The 24,502-nt window shown below is 38.5% G+C and overlaps 1 protein-coding gene across 3 annotated transcripts; it reads right to left on the minus strand.

Annotated features, from left to right (window-relative positions):
* Nucleotides 1-426: 426 nt before the first annotated feature.
* On the minus strand, nucleotides 427-24,270 carry stx1a (syntaxin 1A (brain)). Of its 3 annotated transcripts, XM_052615957.1 has the most exons (11): nucleotides 24,171-24,270; nucleotides 18,035-18,109; nucleotides 17,428-17,527; nucleotides 12,894-12,968; nucleotides 12,272-12,354; nucleotides 12,077-12,185; nucleotides 8,788-8,861; nucleotides 4,911-5,048; nucleotides 3,319-3,429; nucleotides 3,111-3,221; nucleotides 427-2,435 (listed from the first exon to the last, which is right to left on the minus strand). In XM_052615957.1, the coding sequence occupies exons 1-11, from the start codon at nucleotides 24,243-24,245 to the stop codon at nucleotides 2,358-2,360; spliced, it is 1,029 nt and encodes a 342-aa protein (XP_052471917.1). In that variant the 5' UTR covers nucleotides 24,246-24,270; the 3' UTR covers nucleotides 427-2,357. The 3 variants fall into 3 exon arrangements, with proteins under 3 accessions (XP_052471917.1, XP_052471916.1, XP_052471915.1); XM_052615956.1 differs by lacking the exon at nucleotides 3,319-3,429; XM_052615955.1 differs by lacking the exon at nucleotides 3,111-3,221.
* Nucleotides 24,271-24,502: the final 232 nt, after the last annotated feature.

Here is a 24,502-nt window from a genome sequence, read left to right on the forward strand (position 1 = left end):
AACGGGGAAGCTCAGTGATATATGTTTTAAATAGTAAATATATTTTGTTCCAAACTTCCTATACCAAAATATATTTTTAAATGTATTTTATTGCGAGAAAAGGCATTTTCTTGGACTGAAATATGTAGATGTCAAATATATTTTTAAATTGATTAGATTTAGATTTCTAAATATATGTTTTTCTGTATGGGTACGGTGGAGTGACTCATGGATGTCGTAGATCTGTTTTATGTAAAGGAAAGAGGAAAACCAGGTTTTATTGTGTGCAGTACATTGTCTTTCTAGATGTGTTTTGTCAGTGGAAAGGTCCTCCCTTTTTGTGATTCACCTGAACACTTGAAGGTCTCTTGCTGGAAACACTCAAGTTGAGATGTTGAAAATGAAACAAAATATCTATTGTATATTAATCAATGGCATTTACTCAAATTCAGAGAAGGGATTCATCCTTTTATACAAACAAAACATATACATTTAAGAAATGAATACAAATTCTAAGTGCAATATAAGCTTTACAACATGCACAATTTGCTCTAATGTATTGGTCTATGATAAACAATACGAACTGTTGATTATGAATGACACATTTCTCTTATATTATGTGCACCATGGGCCCAGAAATGTATTCATACTAGCAGATTGACAAATCAGACCAAGCTATAGATCTTGAACGTAGAATTTCAATCTAACTATACATTTGATTATAATGATTTGACTGTTATCATTAGTACCGCATTTCACATGTTTTTGTCGAGCAAATTTAAGATGCGTGAATTAGAGGACTAATGCATGTTCGCTTTAGACATTCACATGTTTAATGAAGCACACAGACATCTGGAAACAATCTCAGAGGTGTGAATAAACTGGACCTTGAACTGCAACAACAGAATAAAACAAACAGAAATCATTGTTTTCAATTTAAATAAAAGATTAGTGGTTCATTTATGATAACGACACACACTACTTTCTCTTTATCACTATAGAATAAGAGAACGTGTTTGCTTCAAAGAGCCTCAAAGTATCACAATGACAGATGATACATTTAGTTTTGTTCAGAGGCGACCTGTGTTTTATTCTTGAGGAAATACAGCGACGTACAATAACCAGAATAAAGGCTTGAACTGACTAAATGACTTTTGCTCAGGTTTGATGCCTATGCAAGCCATGTAGTTCAGTCCAGCCTCACACAGACTCAAACAAACATCCTCTTTATGATCCGCTCTAAACACATCATGCTGAAAGTGTGTCATTCAGGACAACACACCGCCGATGATAGAAGCAACCACGATCCCAAGCAGCACACAGCAGATAATAATTGTGATTTTCTTCTGTATTTGGAAGAGTTCAAGAAAAAAAAAAAAGATATCCAGGCAGCATGAAAAAAAGAAGACCCAGGCAGAAATATCATTAGATGTTTAAAGATTCATGGAGAGCAGTTTGAGGATTGTGGGGGTTTCATTCATTATGACTTAACATGATATAGATTCATTTACAAAACATATGCTGTTGTGATCTTAATGTAAGTATCGTCTAATGTAAAACACCAGTTTCTAAGAGTAAACAACACTTAGCTCAACACTGCTCTCCAAGACGGCATTATTTTGAACATTAGGAGTGTAGTAAATACATAACACTGTTTACCATTTACAGTCATGCCACAGTGCTGAGCAGACGTGACACAGAGCGGTACATAACAACACAAACACAGGTGATGACATGAAAAGTGTCCTCTTTCAGGAGAACGGACAATCATATGTGTGTAATCAAAGTCCAGCCACTGATCGCAGCGAAGACATCTGGGTCTGGAATCACAATATTTGAGTAGGATATAGACGGTAGAAATCTAGAACTAGATTTTATTGCATAAGAATGCATTTTAACCTCAAGCCGAATCTGCTGAAAACGGCTCCTTTTGAATTGCTTGCATTCCTGGATTCACATTTAATATTTAGTTACTCTGGGTCATCAAATATGAAATATTTAGCTACTTACATCCTACCTCTCACCTTTTGAACATTAAATAGGAAGTGTTGGGCTGAAATTCACACCCACTTCTGTAAACGGTAATGGTCCTGTCTGCTTTCTTTACATATTTTCTATAATGTATAACTTCAGAAAAAGTCAATTGACACGTAAAACAATAACTTTACAGATAGTGAATACTTTTTCTAGCCACTGTACATCGTAGCCTATTTCATCTAATTTCATCTTTCAGTACATTGCACATCCTGCATGTCTATGATTTATTTGTATTTTTTTCTACTGAATCTATCGGCTGAATCTCAAATAAAACAGTATGCACACAGATGGTCCTGAGCTCCTGTCTGTCACAAGCGGCGCACAGACAGTGGAGGGTCTTGTTAGCTCAATCCAATGGCTAGAGAGATGATGAGGATGAACAGACAGATGGACACACACCCGCCGATCAGGATCAACTTCTGTGGGTGATATGGACAGAAAATCAGAGGACTGCAGGCATCTTCAGGTCATGATATCTCAGGACTAGAAGTATTACAAACCTTAACAACTAGGTTTAGCTCACCCAGAAATGAAAATCTAGTAATTAATCTCTCCTGTACCAAACCCTTTCCTTCTGTAGTGGAGCTCAGCTGTACTGCTCTTTTCTATGGAGAACGCAATGTTATGAATAAAGGAAGCATCGGTATGAATTTACAGACATCTTAGATTTGTTTCATCTTTTGTCTTCTCCAGATGTTCACTGATGGACTGAGTGCTGTGGATTATTGTGATGTTTTTATCAGACTCTCATTCTGACGGCACCCATTCACTGCAGAGCATCCACTGATGAGACACTGATGCAACGCTACATTTCTACAAACCTGATGAAGATATAAACTCATCCTGATCTCAGATGAACTGAGAATGATCACATATACAGAAAATCTTCATTTTTGGGTGAACTGTTGTTGGCTAGTTTTCGTGTGTAAATGAATTTAGCACCTCACTGACTGAGAAAGCAGTTTGACCCATCAGCATTACATTAACGTTGACAGCACACAGACAAAGCTTCCCATAACAAGGAGTGGGAATGGAAAAAAGGTGAGAAATGAGTTCATGCAGGACGGACAGCAGGCCTCGTATCTTCCACTCACCCGGTGCGCTTTACTCTGGTACTTTACAGCCTTCTTGGTGTTTAACAACGCATCCTTAATGTAATCCACTGTATGATCCACATTATACTCTATACGGTCTATCATATCTCCCTGACCAGAACGGCGGATGGACGGCACCAGAGAAAGAGGAAAGAAAAAGAGAAAGGTGATTTCAGAGGAGTATAATGGATTCGTTGTGCTCTCTCACCGTCCTGCTAGTCTTCTGGACTTTGACAGCTGCTTTGGTTTCCTCTTTGGCCTTTTCCACATATTCCTGTGCACTGCTGACATTCTTCTCTATATTGTTTATTAACTCTCCCTGAAAGAAAACAGGACAGCCAGGCCAATGTTTATTCATGTCTGTAGTTCCTTCTTTATTTTTGGCAGTCTTGGCTTTATTGCAATAGGATGGTATAGACAGACAGGAAGCATAGTAAAGAGAGGAGGATCTGATCAGGAACGGTCCCCGAGTCTGGACTCAAGCTTATGCTAAGAATCAATGTCATTGCTGCGTTACATCTTAACATATCAAATAGTTGTTTGGTGATTATATATGTGAATAAAATCATATAAAGGACACAGACAGCAGCAGGTCTGTTAGGCTGCTGTCACTTTAAGGCCTCATGTACAGATCTAATATATTGACACACTTCTCATTTCCTCTAACTGTTAACATCCACTTCTGACTACGCTTATGAGGATACATGACAGAACAGTAATTCTGACATGATTTTGTGTGTATTTGTCAGTTCAACCATGATAAGATACAAAAGAGAGCTCAGTTCGCTTTGATGTTCAAACTGGCAAGACTCAAACTCAGAAATTGAAAATAGAAATTGCAATGTCTTTTCTTTGCTAGTAGGTATAGATATAAGCTGATTCTTGAATGAGAGGGGAAAAAGTAGGATCTGACTTGATTTTGGAAAGATCTTTTTTTTTTTTTGAGCCACTGATTGTGTAAGACAGAACAAAATAATCATTAAATGGAGTGGTCATGGGTTTCTATATTGCTGTTCTGAAGTTTATTTTGTTCCACTGTTCCTGTGTTCCTGTTTCATTGACTCCTAATTATGGTTTGTTTTCTTGATTACCCATTATGTTCACATGTGTCTAGTTAATTTCCCTTTTTTATTATTTGTTTAAAGATCTTTTTGTTTTATTTGCCACTGATCTTTATAGTTACATAAGATATGTACATGTTTTCCAGCAAACAAATTAGGAACAATTCACCCTGACCATCAAGTTTATTCCCCTTGGCTTTTAATGCATCGTTACCTTCATGAACATCAGTGGATGTTTTCACCTTTTGCAATAGTTGTGTATGAGTCTCTCTGTTATCCTAAGTGTGGAAAGATAGATATCAACATCATACAGTCACTGTTGTAAAGTGCAGGAAATGCTGGAAAACTGTGTTTGTTTGATGACTGAAGATGAACACAATTTTTTTTTTCTGAGTTCTGAAGTTACCATAATGTGGGTGAGTTGAGACATTAGCCATCTGACTGAATCACTGCACAACCATGAAAGATAAATAAACTACTAGCTTACACTGCATCTACTTTATAGCTGTTTTAAATCCTGTCTGTTCCCTACAGTGTGAATGTGATTCTTCAGATGTCCCAAATGCTGCAGGACTACGGCTCACATCTACGTGTCACACTAAAGCGAATTTTAACTGGGTCTGAATATGTCCTGTAAAAATAAAACAGTTTCCAGATTTTTTTTTGATATTGATAGTGACACAATGTGACACACACAGAGCAAGCAGCAGCTGTTTAATCAGCTGTCAGTGAAGCTCACCTGGCTCTCCACCAGCATGGCCATATCCATGAACATATCATGCAGCTCACGGATGCTGTTCTCCAGTTTGATGATTTCATTGTGCCGCGTCTCAATCTCATTCATGACCTGTTCACTGATGTTGCAGTCCATGATGATCTGGGGCAAAATGAGAAAGTGAGAATGATGATGTTTCCAACATAATTCTGCTTCAATCACTGGGTGTTTTACTGAATACACAAACACCAATAGGACATACCTGGGAGCAAATAAAAAAAAAAAAATTAATAAAACACAGCTGGAAACTATAACACACTATGCGGACAGGAATAGGAAGAACCACATAAGGGCAAACAGGAACTCAACAGGAACATACACGTGACAGGATGCCCCCAGTTCAGGTTGCTATAGTGGATCAGGAAATTCAGGAGGCCATGGCAGATCAGGAGACACAGTAAGCCATGGAGGATCAGGGGATTCAGGAGGCCATGGAGGATCAGGAGACTCAGTAAGCCATGGAGGATCAGGAGACACGGGGGGCCATGAAGGGTCAGGAGTCTCAGGAGGCCATGGAGGATCAGGGGACTCAGGAAGCCATGGAGGATCAGGGGACTCAGGAAGCCATGGAGGATCAGGAGACACGGGGGGTCATGAAGGGTCAGGAGTCTCAGGAGGCCATGGAGGATCAGGGGACTCAGGAAGCCATGGCGGATCAGTGGACACAGTAAGCCATGGAGGATCAGGGGACACAGTAAGCCATGGAGGATCAGGAGACTCAGGAGGCCATGGCAGATCAAGGGACACAGGGGGCCATAGCAGATCAAGGGACACAGGGGGCCATGGAGGATCAGGGGACTCAGGAAGCCATGGAGGATCAGGAGACACAGTAAGCCATGGAGGATCAGGAGACACAGTAAGCCATGGAGGATCAGGAGACACGGGGGGTCATGAAGGGTCAGGAGTCTCAGGAGGCTATGGCAGATCAGTGGACACAGGAGGCCATGGCAGATCAAGGGACACAGGAGGCCATGGAGGATCAGCGGACACAGGAGGCCATGGAGGATCAGGGGACACAGGGGGCCATGAAGGGTCAGGAGTCTCAGGAGGCCATGGCAGATCAGGGGACTCAGGAAGCCATGGAGGATCAGGGGACACAGGAGGCCATGGAGGATCAGGGGACACAGGAGGCCATGGAGGATCAGGGGACACAGGGGGCCATGAAGGGTCAGGAGTCTCAGGAGGCCATGGCAGATCAGGGGACTCAGGAAGCCATGGAGGATCAGGGGACACGGGGGCCATGGAAGACCAGGGGACACAGGAGGCCATGGAGGATCAGGGGACACAGGGGGCCATGAAGGGTCAGGAGTCTCAGGAGGCCATGGCAGATCAGGGGACTCAGGAAGCCATGGAGGATCAGGGGACACAGTAAGCCATGGAGGATCAGGGGACACAGGGGGCCATGGAGGATCAGGGGACACAGGGGGCCATGGAGGATCAGGGGACTCAGGGGGCCATGGAGGATCAGGGGACACAGGAGGCCATGGCAGATCAAGGGACCCAGGAGGCCATGGAGGATCAGGGGACACAGGAGGCCATGGAGGATCAGGGGACACAGGGGGCCATGAAGGGTCAGGAGTCTCAGGAGGCCATGGCAGATCAGGGGATTCAGGAGGCCATGGAGGATCAGGGGACACAGGAGGTCATGGAGGATCAGGGGACACAGGAGGCCATGGAGGATCAGGGGACACAGGGGGCCATGAAGGGTCAGGAGTCTCAGGAGGCCATGGCAGATCAGGGGACTCAGGAAGCCATGGAGGATCAGGGGACACGGGGGCCATGGAAGACCAGGGGACACAGGAGGCCATGGAGGATCAGGGGACACAGGGGGCCATGAAGGGTCAGGAGTCTCAGGAGGCCATGGCAGATCAGGGGACTCAGGAGGCCATGGAGGATCAGGGGACACAGTAAGCCATGGAGGATCAGGGGACACAGGGGGCCATGGAGGATCAGGGGACACAGGGGGCCATGGAGGTTCAGGGGACTCAGGAGGCCATGGCAGATCAAGGGACTCAAGAGGCCATGGAGAATCAGGGGACACAGGAAGTCTTCTTTGACAAAGTCTTCATTGTTCTTCTTTGGCTGTCAATGGAGGAGGACACATTTCTCTCCCTCTCCTCCCCCTGCCTTCCCTTCTGCTCTCTCGTCTCATCTATTCTCAGAGACTCTCTCTGCACTGCTCTCCAAAACTGGAAAACATTTGATTTGATCGACTGGTCTCTCAACGCAATTGACACCATCTTCTCAACGAGAAGCTTGGGATCGGGGGAACCTGATTGCCCTGCCGGAAGGTTCACAGCTAACTACATGAAGGACGCGTGGGAGAGGTGGCAGGTCATGTGTCTGGCAGCTCTTTCCGTGGAGGACATTGAAGACATCTACCTATTCGGAACTATGATAACAGGTCTTCTGCTGGGTTATCGAAAAAATTCAGAAAACGGGAACAGCTGTCCAAAGCCTCACAAGTCTGCCTGTAATGATTTGGAGACCAGAATGGACAAGAGAGTGACCGTGAAATTGGAGGCTACTTGCCCCAAGACCAAACAATTGGTATTTTATCTTCTTTCGGCTCCCTCTACCAGCACTGGCCTTGGCTAGCTGGAATAACAACTATCTCCCGGGTGAGCACTGCAGTGAGACGCTCTTGCGTTCCTCACCCCTCTTCCACACCTGCTGATTGTTGACTCTGTCTAGGACCTGACCAAGGCTGTCTCAATGACAACTTGCTGTGACGTTATCACAATCCGTGGACTGAGGCATCTAGATTGAATCACAACTCTCCAGGCCTACAAATACACAAACTTTTACTTACACACACACACACACACACAGACATACATATATACAGATATGCTTCACCCCAACACCCCCCATCCCTCGCCTTCACTGCTTTGTACCGCCAGTCTGACAAGCGGGTCTGTGACCAGTGTCGTAGGGCTGATGGACCGGACGGCTGATTGCCTGCGCTGGATTACCTCGACCCCCTTAATTTCCGTCCCCAGTTGCAAAGTCGTGTGTTTATATTGATTATGTGCTTTGTTGCTGAGGTGTTTTTCTTGTTCTCAGACTGTACTCCCAATATGATCATAGTATGGGTGTTGTTTTTTTTCTCCTCACTTTCCTAATGTTATGCTGTATTTAATTTAATAATAATGGGTTTTTAATTTACTCGGATTCATACAGGAATGATACAACACTCTTTGTGCCTACTGCAAGTCAATCTTCCCATGGTTCTGTGACATTGGTTTAGTTGGCAGAGAAAATAAAAATTTTGTATGCCATCTGTCTGTTAGCTGGCCAATACTCAATTTAAATTAAATAATTCATTGTCTAAAACTAGGACTACCTATGTTCACACTGAATAGTTTATTGCTTGTCTTCAATACATTATTCCCTGCTCTGCAGTGTATCGCACAGCTTTCCCACACAGATTTTAGGTGGTTATAGTTATAATAAATTAGGCAGTGTGGCAAAAATGCAGGTAATTGTTAGTGCAGGTGCAAAATAAATTTATATTTATGAGACAAACTAATATTTCACGGGTAGGTTGCAAAATTTTTGCATATACAAAAGAAAGCTCTGTTTAGGGTCTGCCTTGATATGGTTTGTGTCAAGCCATCTTAATCTGGCTGTTTGATGAAGAGAAAATGATAAAATGTAGTAGAAACAAAAATGTTAAAATATACGTTTTGAATGGAAACATATTTTCAGTTACGTTTCCATTCAAAACGTACAATACACTGAAAAACTGCATAAATTTATTACACATTTCTAAGTCTGTTTCTTTAAAGAATGAACATTTTTACTGTACTAATATATGATGCTATATACATCCACTCACTCCGGAAGTGAAGATGGAGGGGTTGTTACTTTCTAACATGCTCTCCAACTCCTCATTTGTCGTATTTCTTCCCGCTACAAAGAAAAAAGAAAAAAACAACAACATTAATATCTTGCTAGTGTTATAGTACCAAGTAACATAGGGCAACATTTTTGTATTTGATACACATACAATGCATATTTGATCTATGCAGAGATTCATAATGTCTTATGACTGTTGTTAAATCTGAGAGGTTTAACTAGATTTTAAAGTCAATATGAATATGCATGCTGAGTTTTGCATCTCTCTAGACTACAGTATGATGAAATGGGTTGATGTGTAGATGTTTTTGGTTATACTTAAGATTAGGGAACACTATTGACTATTAACTAGTTGCTTTTAAGCATGCATATTGGCTGTATGTTAGTACCTATAATTAGAGTTGTTCCGATTCCGATACTAGTATCGGAAATATCTCCGATACCACAACAAATTCTGGCATCGGCATCGGCGAGTACATGAACCCATATACCGATCCGATACCATTTTCTTAAAAAAGACCTAGTTATGACCGCAAGCTTTGCCTAACCGCTGCACGGTTCTTCTTCGCTGCTCAAAATGCATTGAAAACACAGGAAGTTGTGCTGTGTTGCCACAAGCAACCCCTGTTTAGAGCAGCGAAGAAGAAATGAAAACGCGTTAGCAGCCCTTATCTATATATGACTGGATCACTCATCACATTCTAAACTGCCAAAAGACAGTGAAGCCGCTACTATATTATAGATCAGTGGTTAGCAGTATGTCTCTGTAGTACCGGTAGTTACAGACTCTCGAGTATATTCAGTACCGGCAACTGCGTTCAGTCGCTTCCGTGTAAGTCAAAACGCAGGGCTCCAGACAGTAGCCGAATATATACTAGTGTCTGTGAATATTAAACTGCAAAATACTATTTAAATATTACTCCCGCAAAATCTACATCTCTGTGGGTGACTGGCACAGATGCGCGAGAGCTCGCTGTTTTGTAGTCTCTGCTGTGTGTCATGAGGACACGAACGCATAAACCGTCACTTCATGAGAATTTACCGTTTCATTTGAGAATACTGTCATATCATAAACACAGACACTCAAAGATCTTCATGGCAGCCCATTAAAATACATGTTTGGTTTACATGAGTAAATTGACAATATATAAAGCTACTGTTGTAGCCTACAGTAATAATAATACATCTCTATAATAATAATAATTATGCCTAGATGGTTGCTTGTTTTTTACTTGTTTGAGATTATCTGATTAATAGATCTTTTTTTATATTCCTAGACTTATTTGTTGCAGTTTTTTTATACAGTTATATTGTAAAACTTAAATACCTTTTTTAGTTTGCGGTGTTAGATTTTTGGCTGCATTTGAAGTTCTTTTTTGCATAAGAAAATAAATAATACTGTCAAATTCATGTTAGATAATAAAAATACTGTAATAAATACAGTAGTTCACCATGTATTTGTTCATGTTTTATTGAGGGATCTGTCTGAAGCACACCATAAAAAAATTCTAGCAATTTACACAGGGCTAGTAGTATATACAGCTGTATATACAGATATACACCCAGGTATCGGATCAGTACTCGGTATCGGCCGATACCCTGAGCCCAGGTATCGGAATCGGTATCGGGAAGAGAAAAAGGGTATCGGAACATCTCTACCTATAATACACATATTAATGCCTTACTCTGCATTATCATATTCTAGGGCCATTAATCCTAAACTTAACTACCTTACTAACTAATAATAAGCAAACATCATAGACAGCAGTCAACATGTGCTCTCTAATCTTTTGGGTTACCATGTTTTCACCAAACCACAGAAATACACAACACCTGTGATGAATGCACACTCTGATTGAGCCAAAATCCAAACCTGTTAACAATATTGCTAACAATACCTTCTTGTTTCACTGAAAATGTAATGAAAAGGTCAAGCTACGAGGAAATCCATTATGGAGGAAATGCTTCTCTAAAGGGCTTATTACACAAAAACATTTCTACTGCACTTTTTTAAATGACAATAGAGAATCATTAGCTTGAAACAGTGCGGTGACATGCACCACTGTTCACCCCTGACAGTCTGTAATTAGTGGCTCATTGAGTTAATAATGAACTGTGTGGCGTGATCACACATCTGTGATCTGGATGAATCGTGACTCAGACTTGATTACACACTGAATGTAGAGCTATACTGCGGACATTATTGTGGCATGACCCAGCAGGGCAGATCTACTACACTGTCCTGGTAGTCAGTAACAGATTGCAAACACTAGCAGTCTTCCCTCAAGATGGCAGGATGATTATTATGGTTCCAGTTTGAAGACACAGGCCTGTCAGACAGATGGGGGTCATCTGTTCTCCCCAGAACCATATAATTATATAGAGGACGTACGGACACTTGACACACAAAACACTAATATGCCTTGGCATTAGAGCGTTGGAAAAAACATTATGGCTTCGAAGAGCTGGGAAATACAGCAAATTAAATGTTAACTTCAAGTGGTTCAGAGTGATGTGCACACTCCTCTTGAGTCACAAGAAAAATCCTAAACCTGAGTCAGGGATCATGTGAAGAGACGGAAGCAATTGACACTAAAGCCTCAAATAACAGAAAAACTTGTGGGGCAATTCTGTTTTATTAATTGCTTACAGCTATTACAATTATTCCTTTTATAAATATTTTTGTAGTGAAAATCTGTGTTTTTATTCACACTTTTTAGGGGTTCAATCATCACTATTAACCAGCTATTAGCTTTGGATTATGCTAATTAGAATAAACTTATTACCTGCTGCTTATTAATAGTTAGTAAGGTAGTTGTTAAATTGAGGTATGTGGTTTTGGATTAAGAGATCTAAAATATGGTCATTCAGAATAGACATCAACACATGCTTTAGAAGGTCTAATAAACAGCCAAAATGCTACACTGTAAATAATATTAAATATTATTAATTATCAATTAATATTATATTTTATAATATATTACTGTAGTCGAAAATTTGCTATGAAATTCATGCACGCTGGTCATTTATTTACAAACTACTGTGAATGAACAGCAGAACGATCACAGCTCTTGTTTTACTGTGAGTTTATATTATAAAGTCGTCTTTAACTGTGCCACTGAGAGAAATGTAGTTGTTTACTTCTTAAGAAGTCACCATAATGGTGATTAGTGATTAGCATTTGTTTGGGAACTTGGACCTTACATATATATGTTTAAGTTTCTGGTCATGTCTAGATTACTAAAGCATTACCAGTGTGTTTTACTCACTGATCTCCAGCTGTCTCTGTATCCGTCCTTTACAGCGCTCCCTGTAATCTGACTGCGTTGCATTATATTCTGTCATCACCTCCACAAATTTACGTGACAGGGTTAAGTGCTGAAAAACAGAAACCTCTTATATTAATGAGCACACAACAACATATCTGCCAGTCATCAGTAATAACAGGTTGTAACGCCTCTGACCTGTGTTTTCCGTATCCTCAGATCAGCCGATGGATTTTTTGAATGGTTTAGTGCCTCCTCCTGCTCTATGGTCTGTTGGATATCTAAAGAAATAAAATAAACGATGGTTAATTATTTACTTGTGCTAAAGGGAGTAAAGAAGAATCAATAATAGCAAAGTTATTCCCAATCCTCGGGACTCAGTGTCATGATGTAATGGTGAGCTCAGCAGAAGACATCACTCATCGCTTCATCGTCTTAGGGAACATTAATGAATGATGGTAAATGCAAATGATATTGACTGCTCTCTATTTATAACGCCAAAAAGCTTATTCATGCATTCATGACCTCAAGATTAAATCATCGTACGCACTATTGGGAGGACGTCCGGTAGAGTTATTAAATTACCTGCTGCATTTTGAACCATCTGAAGCTTGAGTGCTCATATCAGACAATGTTATTGTCACTAGACTCACTGCCTATTACGTTTCTTACTATTTATAAAACTTTAAGTGAGCTTCTACTTCACCACAGTCTATCACATTCATACTGAAGTAAGTTAGTCTTCACCTGACAGGTTAAGAGAGGGGCAATCGATTCGTTAATGCTTCAACATGTGTGTTGTTAAAGATGAAGGACTCACTCTTTAACTTGGAGCGTACTTTATTAGCCAAGTTCTTGATATCTGTCATCAACTCCTCCAAATCCGCTTTTGTTTCTGTCATACAATTAAAGAGAAAAACACAGAACATGTTTACATGCACATCATTTCTGATCTCGAGCTCCTGGAATATACCTATTATATTATAACTATTCCCTTCTAGAAATCCTGAAGGCATCCTTAATTCAATGCGATGCATTTACAGTGATTTTGTGCAGAGAGTTACAGTGTTTTGACTGTCCATTACTTTTGAAAGTGAAAGGTTACCTTAAAATGAAAATTAAGTCATCATTTATTCACCCTGGTGTTGTTCTAATGCTGTATCCCCTTCCTTCTATTTTGGACCACTAAAATATATTTAGTTTTTTCTAAAATGTCCTGCTTGCAGTCATCTATATATTGGCAGTGGATGACAATCATCATCAGGCTATATAAGTATCACCATATGGTCTCATGCAACACGTGCAACATATTCCTTGTGTTCGAGGGATATAAGATAAGGTTTGGTGAAAAACAATAATAATTTATTTTAATCGTTTACTAATTTCATGTATTATTTAACGAATAGCCTGACCCTGGCTGTTGGTTTCTGTGCATGACTCACTCCACATTCATGAGATCAGCACATCAGTTCACTACGCCTCAACCAGGAGAAGCACACAAGAAATCAAGATGAATAAGAACGTGACACAAAGTACAGTACTGTGTTCAGGGCCTATACCTACACTAATAATGCCCTCAAACAGAACATTGTTATGGAGAAACAAAAAATACACAAACAAATGCTTTGAGGTTCATAAATAGTACAATTAGTATGCAACATGTCTAGGCTATAGTCAAAGATTAAATGTAACGTTAAATATTCATTATAATATAATAAACAATGTGTTCTCTCAGTTGAGAAATCAAAACCCTGACATAACTTTGAGCAAAAAAACAACAACAACAAAAAACAGAGATTTTGGCTTATTAGTATTATAAAAGTTATTGTCATATCTGTGTCCTCTCATGTGCGGTTCTTATTTAATCAAAAAATCCTGCCCTTTTAACAATCAACTGAAATCACAATCAACAAAATTCATAGATGGATTGTGTGTAAATGATAAGTTTAAATATAACATTTTAATGTAGAAATATTAAATGATTGCAAAAATGAAATAAGCTACTTTTTTATGAAACTACAGCTGTCAGAAGGTAGCATCAAATTACTGTCTTAATGAGGGAGTCGAATCAACAGATTCGTAAAAAATCTGATTGATTTAACTTTGCAAATGACTGTGGTTAAAGGCCGATTGAATCATTTTCTGATCTGTGAAACACTGAGAAACAAAACACTGTTGTTCGGAGACGCAGCAGTTCTGCTGTTTGATCTTATTTCTTCCTGACGCAGCAAAACAGAATTAGCAATTGTTCAGATATTAGAGAGGAAAAAACAGGACTCTTGTTTGTGTGATAGGCTAAGTCCTAAATACATGATATAAACAGAAACTCATTAAATTATTTATTTATTTAATTAATTTTTTTAAAGTCATTTTGATGTCATTTCTTCCCTACTATGTGTAAGGACAGTGAGACGAGAGAGAGCACACAAAACTCATCAGATGATCGCATAATTTAGTGAATCATTAATATAGTAACATAGTAATATCCTCAGTAAAGAAATGAGGTGTGAATATATGGGAATTTCATCATTATTTTTCTAAATGTGCGCTCTCTGGTGCTATAGGCTTAATGGAGCTGTTTAAAGTAGCTATGTGATAGCAAACCAATCGGTGCAGACGCGTGTGTCAATACGTGTGTCCTTCTGCTGTGTGAAATAATCATAAATACCAGTTTATTCTGTTTGATTGTGGCCTTGAAGGTCGTAGTTGTAAGAACCTGTCCTCCAACATAAAACAAGCACCTTATTACGACCTATATTTACATTTTAAAGTTAAGCGCCCTCTAGCAGGCGTAAAAATAATGACAGTATCGCGTTGCGTCTGTCGTCATGAATTGACGTATAACGTCATTACCAATCAAAACGCACGTTTATTTAAATGCAATGTGTGGGCGTTTTACACCGTTCTCACAGTATTTCCTACATATTTTACTACTGTAAGTGGCTTATTCGTTCGAATGACCACACCTAACCCCACCCCTAAACCTAACCCTCACAGAAATCATGCTAAATTATGATTTATTGAGCATATTCATTTTCGTGCACGTCCATTCCTGGGATCGAACCCACGATAGCATGATTACTTATCAAGGTATAACGCAATAATCTACTAACTGAGCTACACGAAACGCAAACCAGAGGGCAAATATAAGAGTACAAAACATTAATATGAAAATGAACTTTTGCCTATAGGGGCTCAATTGTATTATACGCTCTGATGGGTCGTATTTCAGGGATTTGGACAAACAAACTATACAAGCGTATTGGTTGGAGGACAGGTTGAGTTGTAATCTGTAGCCCTGGTTGGCCCATTTAGATGCTAACCCTGAATCAACAACAGAACTAACAAATATTGCTACAAGTGTGACTGCATCATATAATAATTGCTGTTAATAATGTTAATCGTCTGGCTGAATACGTCTTGTATTAATTTTTCTGAAAAATCCTGTTATACGCACACAAACTGACAGTCACCACTAATAAGTTACTACTAAATATTGTAGAAGGTGCCTTTCAGCCCCACCATCAGCCCCGATCCACCTTAGGAGTGTGGACCCATTAGCTCTGACTCAATCCTGCGAGCCCATCGCTCCACTAAATAAATATAGCCTGGGACTGAAGTCCTAGCCATCTGATACACCACTACCCACGAGATCTATCAGTCCATTAATATTTCTTGTGTCACTTCAGAGTACATTCATTTACTGTGAGTAAATTGAAGAACAGAGAACTGCTGTAATTGTGGGAGATCACTGGCTTTTAGTGTGTCAGTCACAAGCGTCGTCAGGCTGTGACACAACCCAACCAGACAAGAACTCAGTGTGATGTCTTACAGTTAGACCTGCTTCTCTTTTATGGCGCACTGCACATCTCAGCGCTGTTCTGGTTCAGTTGTGGCTATAAAAAACTATACCAGATCCAGGGTTACCATTCACTTTCTAATATAATATTCCATGACGTCAAGCGCGGTAAGAGCAGTGAAGACTGCAGCAATTAGCAGGAGCAGAGTGTGTTTGTGCTTTATACAGACATTAGAGGCTGGCTGAAATACATTGTACTTTGCTTGCATTTGATAAAGGGTTTTATCCAAAGCAGCGTACATTGCAATCAAGGTAAACATTTTATTAGCTCATTTCAGTTCATCCTCTCAGAATAAAATCCATGAGCTACAGGAACAATAATGAAATAAGAAAACACACACACACACACACAGTTATCATCAGGTCAGAGGAACTAAGATCTAAAGATCGTTCACTTCTCTGAACAGGTAACAGGTCACTCTAATGTGTGTTTTTTTTTTTTTTTTTTTTTGCTGTCAATTTGAGGGAATCTATACATTAATATTCCTTTACATTTAGTGTATAAAATGGGTACTATTTGCATTATATGGGGGATTTCAACAGAATATGGCACTATTGTTTACTGTTATTTTTCTTCAGAATCTGAGTCTGTAGAATAAACAGCTGTTGACTGTCCGTTCACACAGCACACAGTAACCAATCTCACTCTTAAAATAGAGATGGGTCTCCTCTGGTGCACAAATTACTAAATGAAATCTTACTGTTTTCTTTCACATCAAAAAAGAATATAATCGTTCATAGTCTTTTCGGTTGCACTTTATTTTACAGTACGTGTACTTACAGTGTATTTATCTAAGAAAGTTCTGGTAATACAAGGTAACTACATGGGGTAGGGTTAGGTTTAGGGGTAGGTTCATGGTTGGTACCTAGTTATTACATAGTTATTGTAATTACTATAATAAGTACATAGTATGTACATGAGGAACAGGACTGTAAAATAAAGTGCTACCGTCTTTTCCCACTTTTAACAATGTCATTTTTACACATCTTTAATTATCACGTGTACTTTAATTACTATAGTAATAACAGTAAATTATGCATAACTACAAGGAAAATGATACCAAAATATTTAGCAGTTACATGTTGATAATTAATATTACTCACTTGTGTAATTACACTGAAAAAAGGGCACCTTTAAATAAAGTATAAACGGACAACATGTGGAACCTCATAAAGGTCAGCATATATCTGAGTAAATATCTGAGGGTTAATGGAGACACTTGCAATGTAGTCACTCTCTTTCATAAGTGAAGCGAGTGTAAACAGAAGTGTATTGAACATCTGAACCAGATTCGGCCTCCACATTCTGTAGCTGTGTTAATGCAGCAAATCACAACTGTCCTGTTGTTATGTCTGAATCTATTTAAATGTTCATTTAAGTTTTTACAGAGATACACAAATTATTTGTAATGGTGAAGCTGATCAAAAGACTGTATTTTTTTTTTTCATTTGCGTTTGTGAGCTAATTAAGTCTTTAAGTGTAGCAGGATCTTACTCTCATCCGGGTTTGGAGAGGCCAGGATGGCACCGTGGTTTATTTTCACTTCTTCTACTCTCTCTGCCAGAGAGTCAATGAACCCTTTAATCTCCTCTACCTGAGAGACAAGAGGAAGATCAGAATGGATCAAATACAGTACATGTTGTTCATTAACAGTAAAGCTTGTTTCACATACCTCTGTAGGGTTAGACCCAAACAAAACTTAGAGCTTTACAAAAAAATATCAAATAAATAAATAATACTTAACAATATATTTTCATATTTCAAATACTAATCTGATCAGCAGTCATTTGTTTTACTGTGCATATGTCAACTGCTGATTTATATATGCATAGTGTATGTTTGCAAATGTATCTTATATAACATGTCAAAAGAAGTTATCACTGTTACTTGATAAACAGAACGCAACTGCAAAGTTTAGTGCTGACTTTGTCCAAACACATTTAAGTTATTCTGTGAATCTGTTTTATGGCAGTATTAACATGACGTGTTCATTGCGTGTCATTATGAATCATTCAGCAGCATCTTTCTGTGTGTGTCTGATTAGGAAAAAAATCCCAGAAAAGGAGATTTAATTAATGAAAAAGCAATGTTCATATCAAACCTGCTCAAAGAACTCGTCCATGAAACCCTTTTCAATACCGACGGCCACCTCATCCACCTCTTCTGGGTCTTTTCCCTGATTAACAGAAATACAGTGGTCATTAAGTGATTTATTATCATAAAAAAATCAACATGTCATTGTAGTAATTGTCGTTGTAGTGTCATTTAACATTTATTCATTTGGAAGATCCTTTTATCTAAAGCGACTTACAGTGCATTCAAGCGATTTGTTAGACCTGTACCCATGCAATCATCAGGGACGAATCAGTCAGCAATGTTGGCAACAAAAAACTGTCCACTTATACCTTAGTTTGCAAATAGTCTTTTATATAGATCTGGCAATGAAATATTTTCACCACCGGAGTGCCAGAGCCATGTATGGAGCCGGGTAGAAGAACATCACAGAAAGTTATGATAGAAATGATGCAGTGAAGCACGCACGCAAAGGTTTTACAAAATGATAAACATATAATCTTGTCATGTATAATACATGCAAGACTGTACTGGCATTAATGGGACCACAATAAGGGAAACATATACAAGAAGAAAAGTACAGGGCCTAATACTGAGCCCTGAGGCACTCCATACTTAACTTGTGATTGGTTGGACACATAAATAACACAAAGAAATTACTGATAGCATGTAAATTGGGATGTTTGTGAGACACTATTCTTTGTAAAACTGCCTAATATGAGATCAAATGTAAAAACATTAATTGAATTGAGTGTGCAAATACCTAAAATGTCCAAACTTTTAGGTGACTGTGAACTTTCTAGCCTTATAGCCACCAAAGTCAGATATTGTGTTTCCAAAGGTCTAGAGAGGAACTAGATAGGCATAGTCCAACATGGGGACTGAAGTGAAAATATTTATTTTCTCCCCACAGACAAAAATAAGTGTGATGACTAAATACTAAATACAAAATAACAAAACAAATTTTAATATAGAGTTCAAACTCAGCACCTTTACTGGGCTACACAAAACCACAAAGAAAATTGTTGGAGCAGCAAACCTAGCACTACACAATGCAGAGCAGTCCTTGAGAACACATCATTATTTGTCCTAACTTACAGCATGTGGTTTAAATACGAATAATAAAATAAAAAAAAAACAACAACATAAGAATTACACCTACAGTACAACGTGGTATGGCTGTTGTTACCAGAAAAGAAAAAACCCAGGATCAGCCAGATGAGCAGGTAAGTAACAACATGATGACTGATGTTATCTTATTGGCACATAACCAATAAATACTTTATACACCAACAAATGTGACATCAGTGCAATTATTATGAATATACGCTTACAAATAAAAAAAACCAAAGAAATCAATATCATAGTTAAAGATGACAATGACTTGCCCCCACCTGCTGGCAATTTTAGAATTTTAGAAAATAATATTTCTATATTATTTAAAAACAATAATCTCATGATTTATGCAGTTGTAATTGTAGTGCAAATACATATAAACGCTGATTTAGATGCCACTTAGAAAATTTTAATTGTCCTGCCACACTTGGCCATGCGCCCAATATACGCCCTACAGTATGCCCTAAAAGACTCACTACAGATGCTAGCCAAATTTGGACATCGAACGCGCCTTTTTTAAACCGTCACTGAGTGGAGAAGCGGCAGGTCTATGAGGACAGAACAGAAAGTACTGTCAAAATATTTTTTATTTGTACATTTACGTATACCAATTACTTAACTGTTAACAGTTATTGGCTTTTTTTGCTGTTTTAATTTTGAAATACCTCATTGTGTCGAGTTAAGCTAGATCTTTAAAGCACATTAGCATTATTGTGGATTTGAGTTAAAGTTAACAAAGCCCAATTTGGACAGGATTCATTGTTTTTCTGGGAGGTATGGGGATTTAGTTACCTTAAATCCGCATTTTAATTCAGTCAAGAGTGAATATGTAGGTCACTTATTTTACATTTCAAGTAAGAATTGCAGGTGAGATGAAGAGGACATCATGCCCATTTTCCACAAGTTGATATGATTCCTTAGGGTCCTAATGGAAAGTTTGTAACATAGTTTGGTTAAAAAAATTTCAATGGTAGTGTAAAAAGATTTTTTTTCAGAACATTCAGTTTTGTAGCATTTGCCTTTAAATGTTAATTAGCTCTTTCTATGGAATTACATTTAGTTCAATAATAATGGACGAAACTTTAAAAAACTGAATGTAACTTTGTATCAAATGTATGAAACTAATGTATCAAACATATGCCATTACAAAAGAGGAAAAACACAATGAAAATGAAAAAAAATGAACTCAGTCGCACAAATGTAACAGGCTCTTCAAATATGCTTCTTTTTTGTTAAAGTTTTTCAAAGATTTGTTTTCGCAGATCGTGGATTCTGAATGCACTGCCACAGATTTCGCTTTTGCTTCGCAGTTTTTTTTGCTTCTCGGACTAAATCTAAAATATCTTAAACTGTGTTCCGAAGATAAACGGAGGTCTTACGGGTTTGGAACAACACGAGGGTAAGTAATTAATGATATAATTTTGCTATCTGGGTGAACTAACCCTTTAAGAGATCTTCTAATGAATCTTGGCAAGAATAAGCATATTTCCGAAAACGTCACACTTCTTTAAATGTTAGCTGGTTCACTTTTATTTTTAGGGTTAGTAGTTATATGTATCCTTTTAAAACATGAAAATTGGTGGCTGCTATGAGATTTCATGAAATGTTGCATGCATCACTTTGACCATTCTCTGTAGATCCCATCTTCTCACGTGCTATAATTGGTCGATTATCTACAATGCCTGCATGTTATATGCTTGTGCTTGTGCTTGTGTCATAACAGTTGTTGTGAGAAATATTTGACATCCAATGCTTTTTACTTATTTTTGGGTGACCATTCATGCTTTTTTCAAGCCTGGTCAGGATTTCTATATTGCCTTAAATATCCAGGTTTTGGCTTTGTTTTCCTGTTTTCATCTTTGCTGAAGGTGATGATCAAAAAGTAGTTTGACCCATAACATGCAGGCATTGTAGATAATCGACCAATCGTAGCACGTGAGTCAATGGTCAAAGTGATGCAGATATGCCTACATTGGCACTGAGCAAAGACCACGAGAAACGGGCAAGTCCTCTGCTTAGATCCTTACGAGTAAAGCCAGGAGCAGGACCACAGTGCAGTTTTATCATGCTTACAGTGAAATATTGTTAATGACATTAGTCCACAATAAGACTAGTGATGCAGCCTGAAAATATAATCTTTGTTCCTTTAGCCAGAGGAGAGCTGAGACGACTGCACCTGGTTTCCGTTTCAGTCACCTGGTGAAGTTTGGGTTCCACTGTCACCTCTGGCTTAGTTGGGGTTTAAAAGACACTGAATATTCAAGACTATTATTGGATGTTGGACGTTGTATAATGGCTACTGGATGATGACATCACTGTTTTCTACAGGGCTGCTTTATTGCCGAATCAAATTTGTTTCATGTTTCCAACATTTTCACTGATTTGAACATAATTCAATCAACATCAAGCTGACACAAAGTGAACAATGGAACCTTTGTCTGCTGTAGAATTGCTTATAGCTGAATTTAACTAATTCATTCAAAGTTATTGAACGGAGTCAATATTATTGTCTTTTTTAGAGCTCAAGTTTTGAATTACAGGTGCTGGTCATATAATTAGAATCTCATCAAAAAGCTGATTTATTTCACTAATTCCGTTCAAAAAGTGAAACTTGTATATTATATTAATTCATTACACACAGACTGATATATTTCAAATGTTTATGTTTTTAAATTTTGATGATTATAATTGACAACTAAGGAAAATCCCATTTTCAGTATCTCAGAAAATTTGAATATTACTTAAGACCAATACAAAGAAAGGATTTTTAGAAATCTTGGCCAACTGAAAAGTATGAACATGAAACGTAATGGCATGTACAGCACTCAATACTTAGTTGTGGCTCCTTTTGTCTGAATTACTGCAGCAATGCGGCGTCTAACTTTCATCAGAGAACATAACTTTGGACCACACAGCAGCAGTCCAGTCCTTTTTGAAGCGAGACGCTTCTGACGCTGTCTGTTGTTCAAGAGTGGCTTGACACAAGGAATGCGAAGCTGAAACCCATGTCTTGCATACGTCTGTGTGTAGTGGTTCTTGAAGCACTGACTCCAGCTGCAGTCCACTCTTTGTGAATCTCCCCCACATTTTTGAATGGGTTTTGTTACACAATATTCTCCAGGGTGCGGTTATCCCTATTGCTTGTGCACTTTTTTCTACCACATCTTTTCCTTTCCTTCGCCTCTCTAGTAATGTGCTGGGACACAGAGTTCTGTGAACAGCCAGCCTCTTTTGCAATGATCTTTTGTGTCTTGCTCTCCTTGTTCAAGGTGTCAATGGTCATCTTTTGGACAACTGTCAAGTCAGAAGTCTTCCCCATGATTGTGTAGCCTACAGAACTAGACTGAGAGACCATTTAAAGGCTTTGCAGGTGTTTTGAGTTAATTATCTGATTAGAGTGTTACACCAGGTGTCTTCAATATTTAACCTTTTCACAATATTCTAATTTTCTGAGATACTGAATATGTTTTCCTTTTTTTCAGTTATAATCATCAAAATTAAAAGAAATAAACATTTGAAATATACCAGTCTGTGTGTAATGAATGAATATAATATACAAGTTTCACTTTTTGAATGGAATTAGTAAAATAAATCAACATTTTGATGATATTCTAATTATATGACCAGCACCTGTAAGTAAACACAATGTTTATGGTTGTATTTTAATTGTCCTGTAAAACCTATTCAATGTATCTACAGTCTATAATTAACTAATTCTTTAGAGAGTTACTAAGGAAATTTTTTTCAAGTTTTGAATGGTTTTATTCCGTGGTATTTGGAAACAAATGGGATATTGAAGCTTTTAAAGCAGTCTAGTTTATATATATTGTTGGTCAGCTCTATTTTTAGATATTTCTGTAGCTAGTTTTGGCCACATAACCCATTTTGAATAAGATATGCACCCACATAATGAAGAGGTCCGAGCCGGATGAACCACTTTATTAGTGGATATGGGTGGGTTATGGACCTTATCTGATCCGGATCTCCGCTCTGGAGTCAGTTTGCTATCTGGGAAGAATTTGACATAAAAGATGACGCATATAAAGTTGGAATAAAGCTGCTCTTATAAAGGTAAAATACCCTGGTCCACGGTAAATGAATTCAAGGTGGCAAAAGTCACCCCTTAATGGAAAGTCTATGAACTGGCCACGGTACACAATATGAAAAACTCTGGGAATTAGCAGTCCATTACAGACCTAAACCAGCCAAGATATCAGCACTAAAAACACTCAGCATCATTTAGTCTAATTATCATCAACAAAATCACAGAAAATATAGAAATATAATTTCTTTGTCATTTTCGCGCAGCTCTAGTACTGACAGAGAAATGAAACAAGGCTTTCTGATTTGACTTGTTAACACACTCAAGCCAGTGTCCAGAATCACAACAGGACAGAATCCCTCTCCTGTCCTCTGTTTGTTCAGTGATAGCGAGGAAAGACTGGTTAATGATTATTGTGCTCAACTCAGTACTCTCCATTACAGAAAATCACAGAGTTGAAGCATCATTTATCATGTTAAATCTTAATCTGCTCAGTGAAATGTGGCATGTTAAATCAGTTTTCAGCTCTGTAACTGCTGATGGTGTAATCTGACTTTTACTGTATATGTAAATGAGCACGCAGTACTTTTATTATCTACACGAACATAACCCCCTTTTTATTTTAACATTATTTAATTACAGTTTCAAAGGTAAATAAATTATAACACAACTCACAAATGATGTTTTTCTGAATTTTAGCGCATCACTTCCAATCTATTCAACTCAAACAAAGGAACTTCATTATTCTGTCCAAAGGTCAGTATAAATGCATTTATGACAAACACAAATAAAACAGCATTTGTTCATTGTGCTCATCTCAAATCCACCAACGATACACAACGACCTTATTCCAACTAGTGCACAACAAACTTGAGCCATCACAACTGATCTGCGATTCTGAGGAGTAGCCTAAGTGATCAATATGAAATCATTATCTGCGCGCGTCTGCCCTTCAGAGCACAGATATAAACTTCAGCCGGACTCAATTAACTCTAATCATACTCACTTGTCTGAGCTCTTGTGTGCGGTCCTTCATGTTGCATTCAGTGACGCGTTGATCGCTCGCGGACAAGAGCGTCATTTTGAAAACTGACAGTCTGTGACGCGCGCGCGCTCATTAACCCCTACAGCGCGCGACCGACGCACGCTCCAACCAAGTGATCCTGAAGCGCATCATAGAAAGCCAAATCGTAGCATCACAAGGTTCACCAAAGAGAAGAATAATTAATATATCAGTGATAAAACGAAATGCGTAAGTAAAGTTTTAATTAATTTAGTTAATATATGTTACTGTATTTCACAGCCCTATCCACATTGTTCCCAATTAAATGAATGCAA

Source organism: Carassius gibelio, chromosome A15 (genome assembly GCF_023724105.1).
Source record: "Carassius gibelio isolate Cgi1373 ecotype wild population from Czech Republic chromosome A15, carGib1.2-hapl.c, whole genome shotgun sequence".
Taxonomy (NCBI): domain Eukaryota; kingdom Metazoa; phylum Chordata; class Actinopteri; order Cypriniformes; family Cyprinidae; genus Carassius; species Carassius gibelio.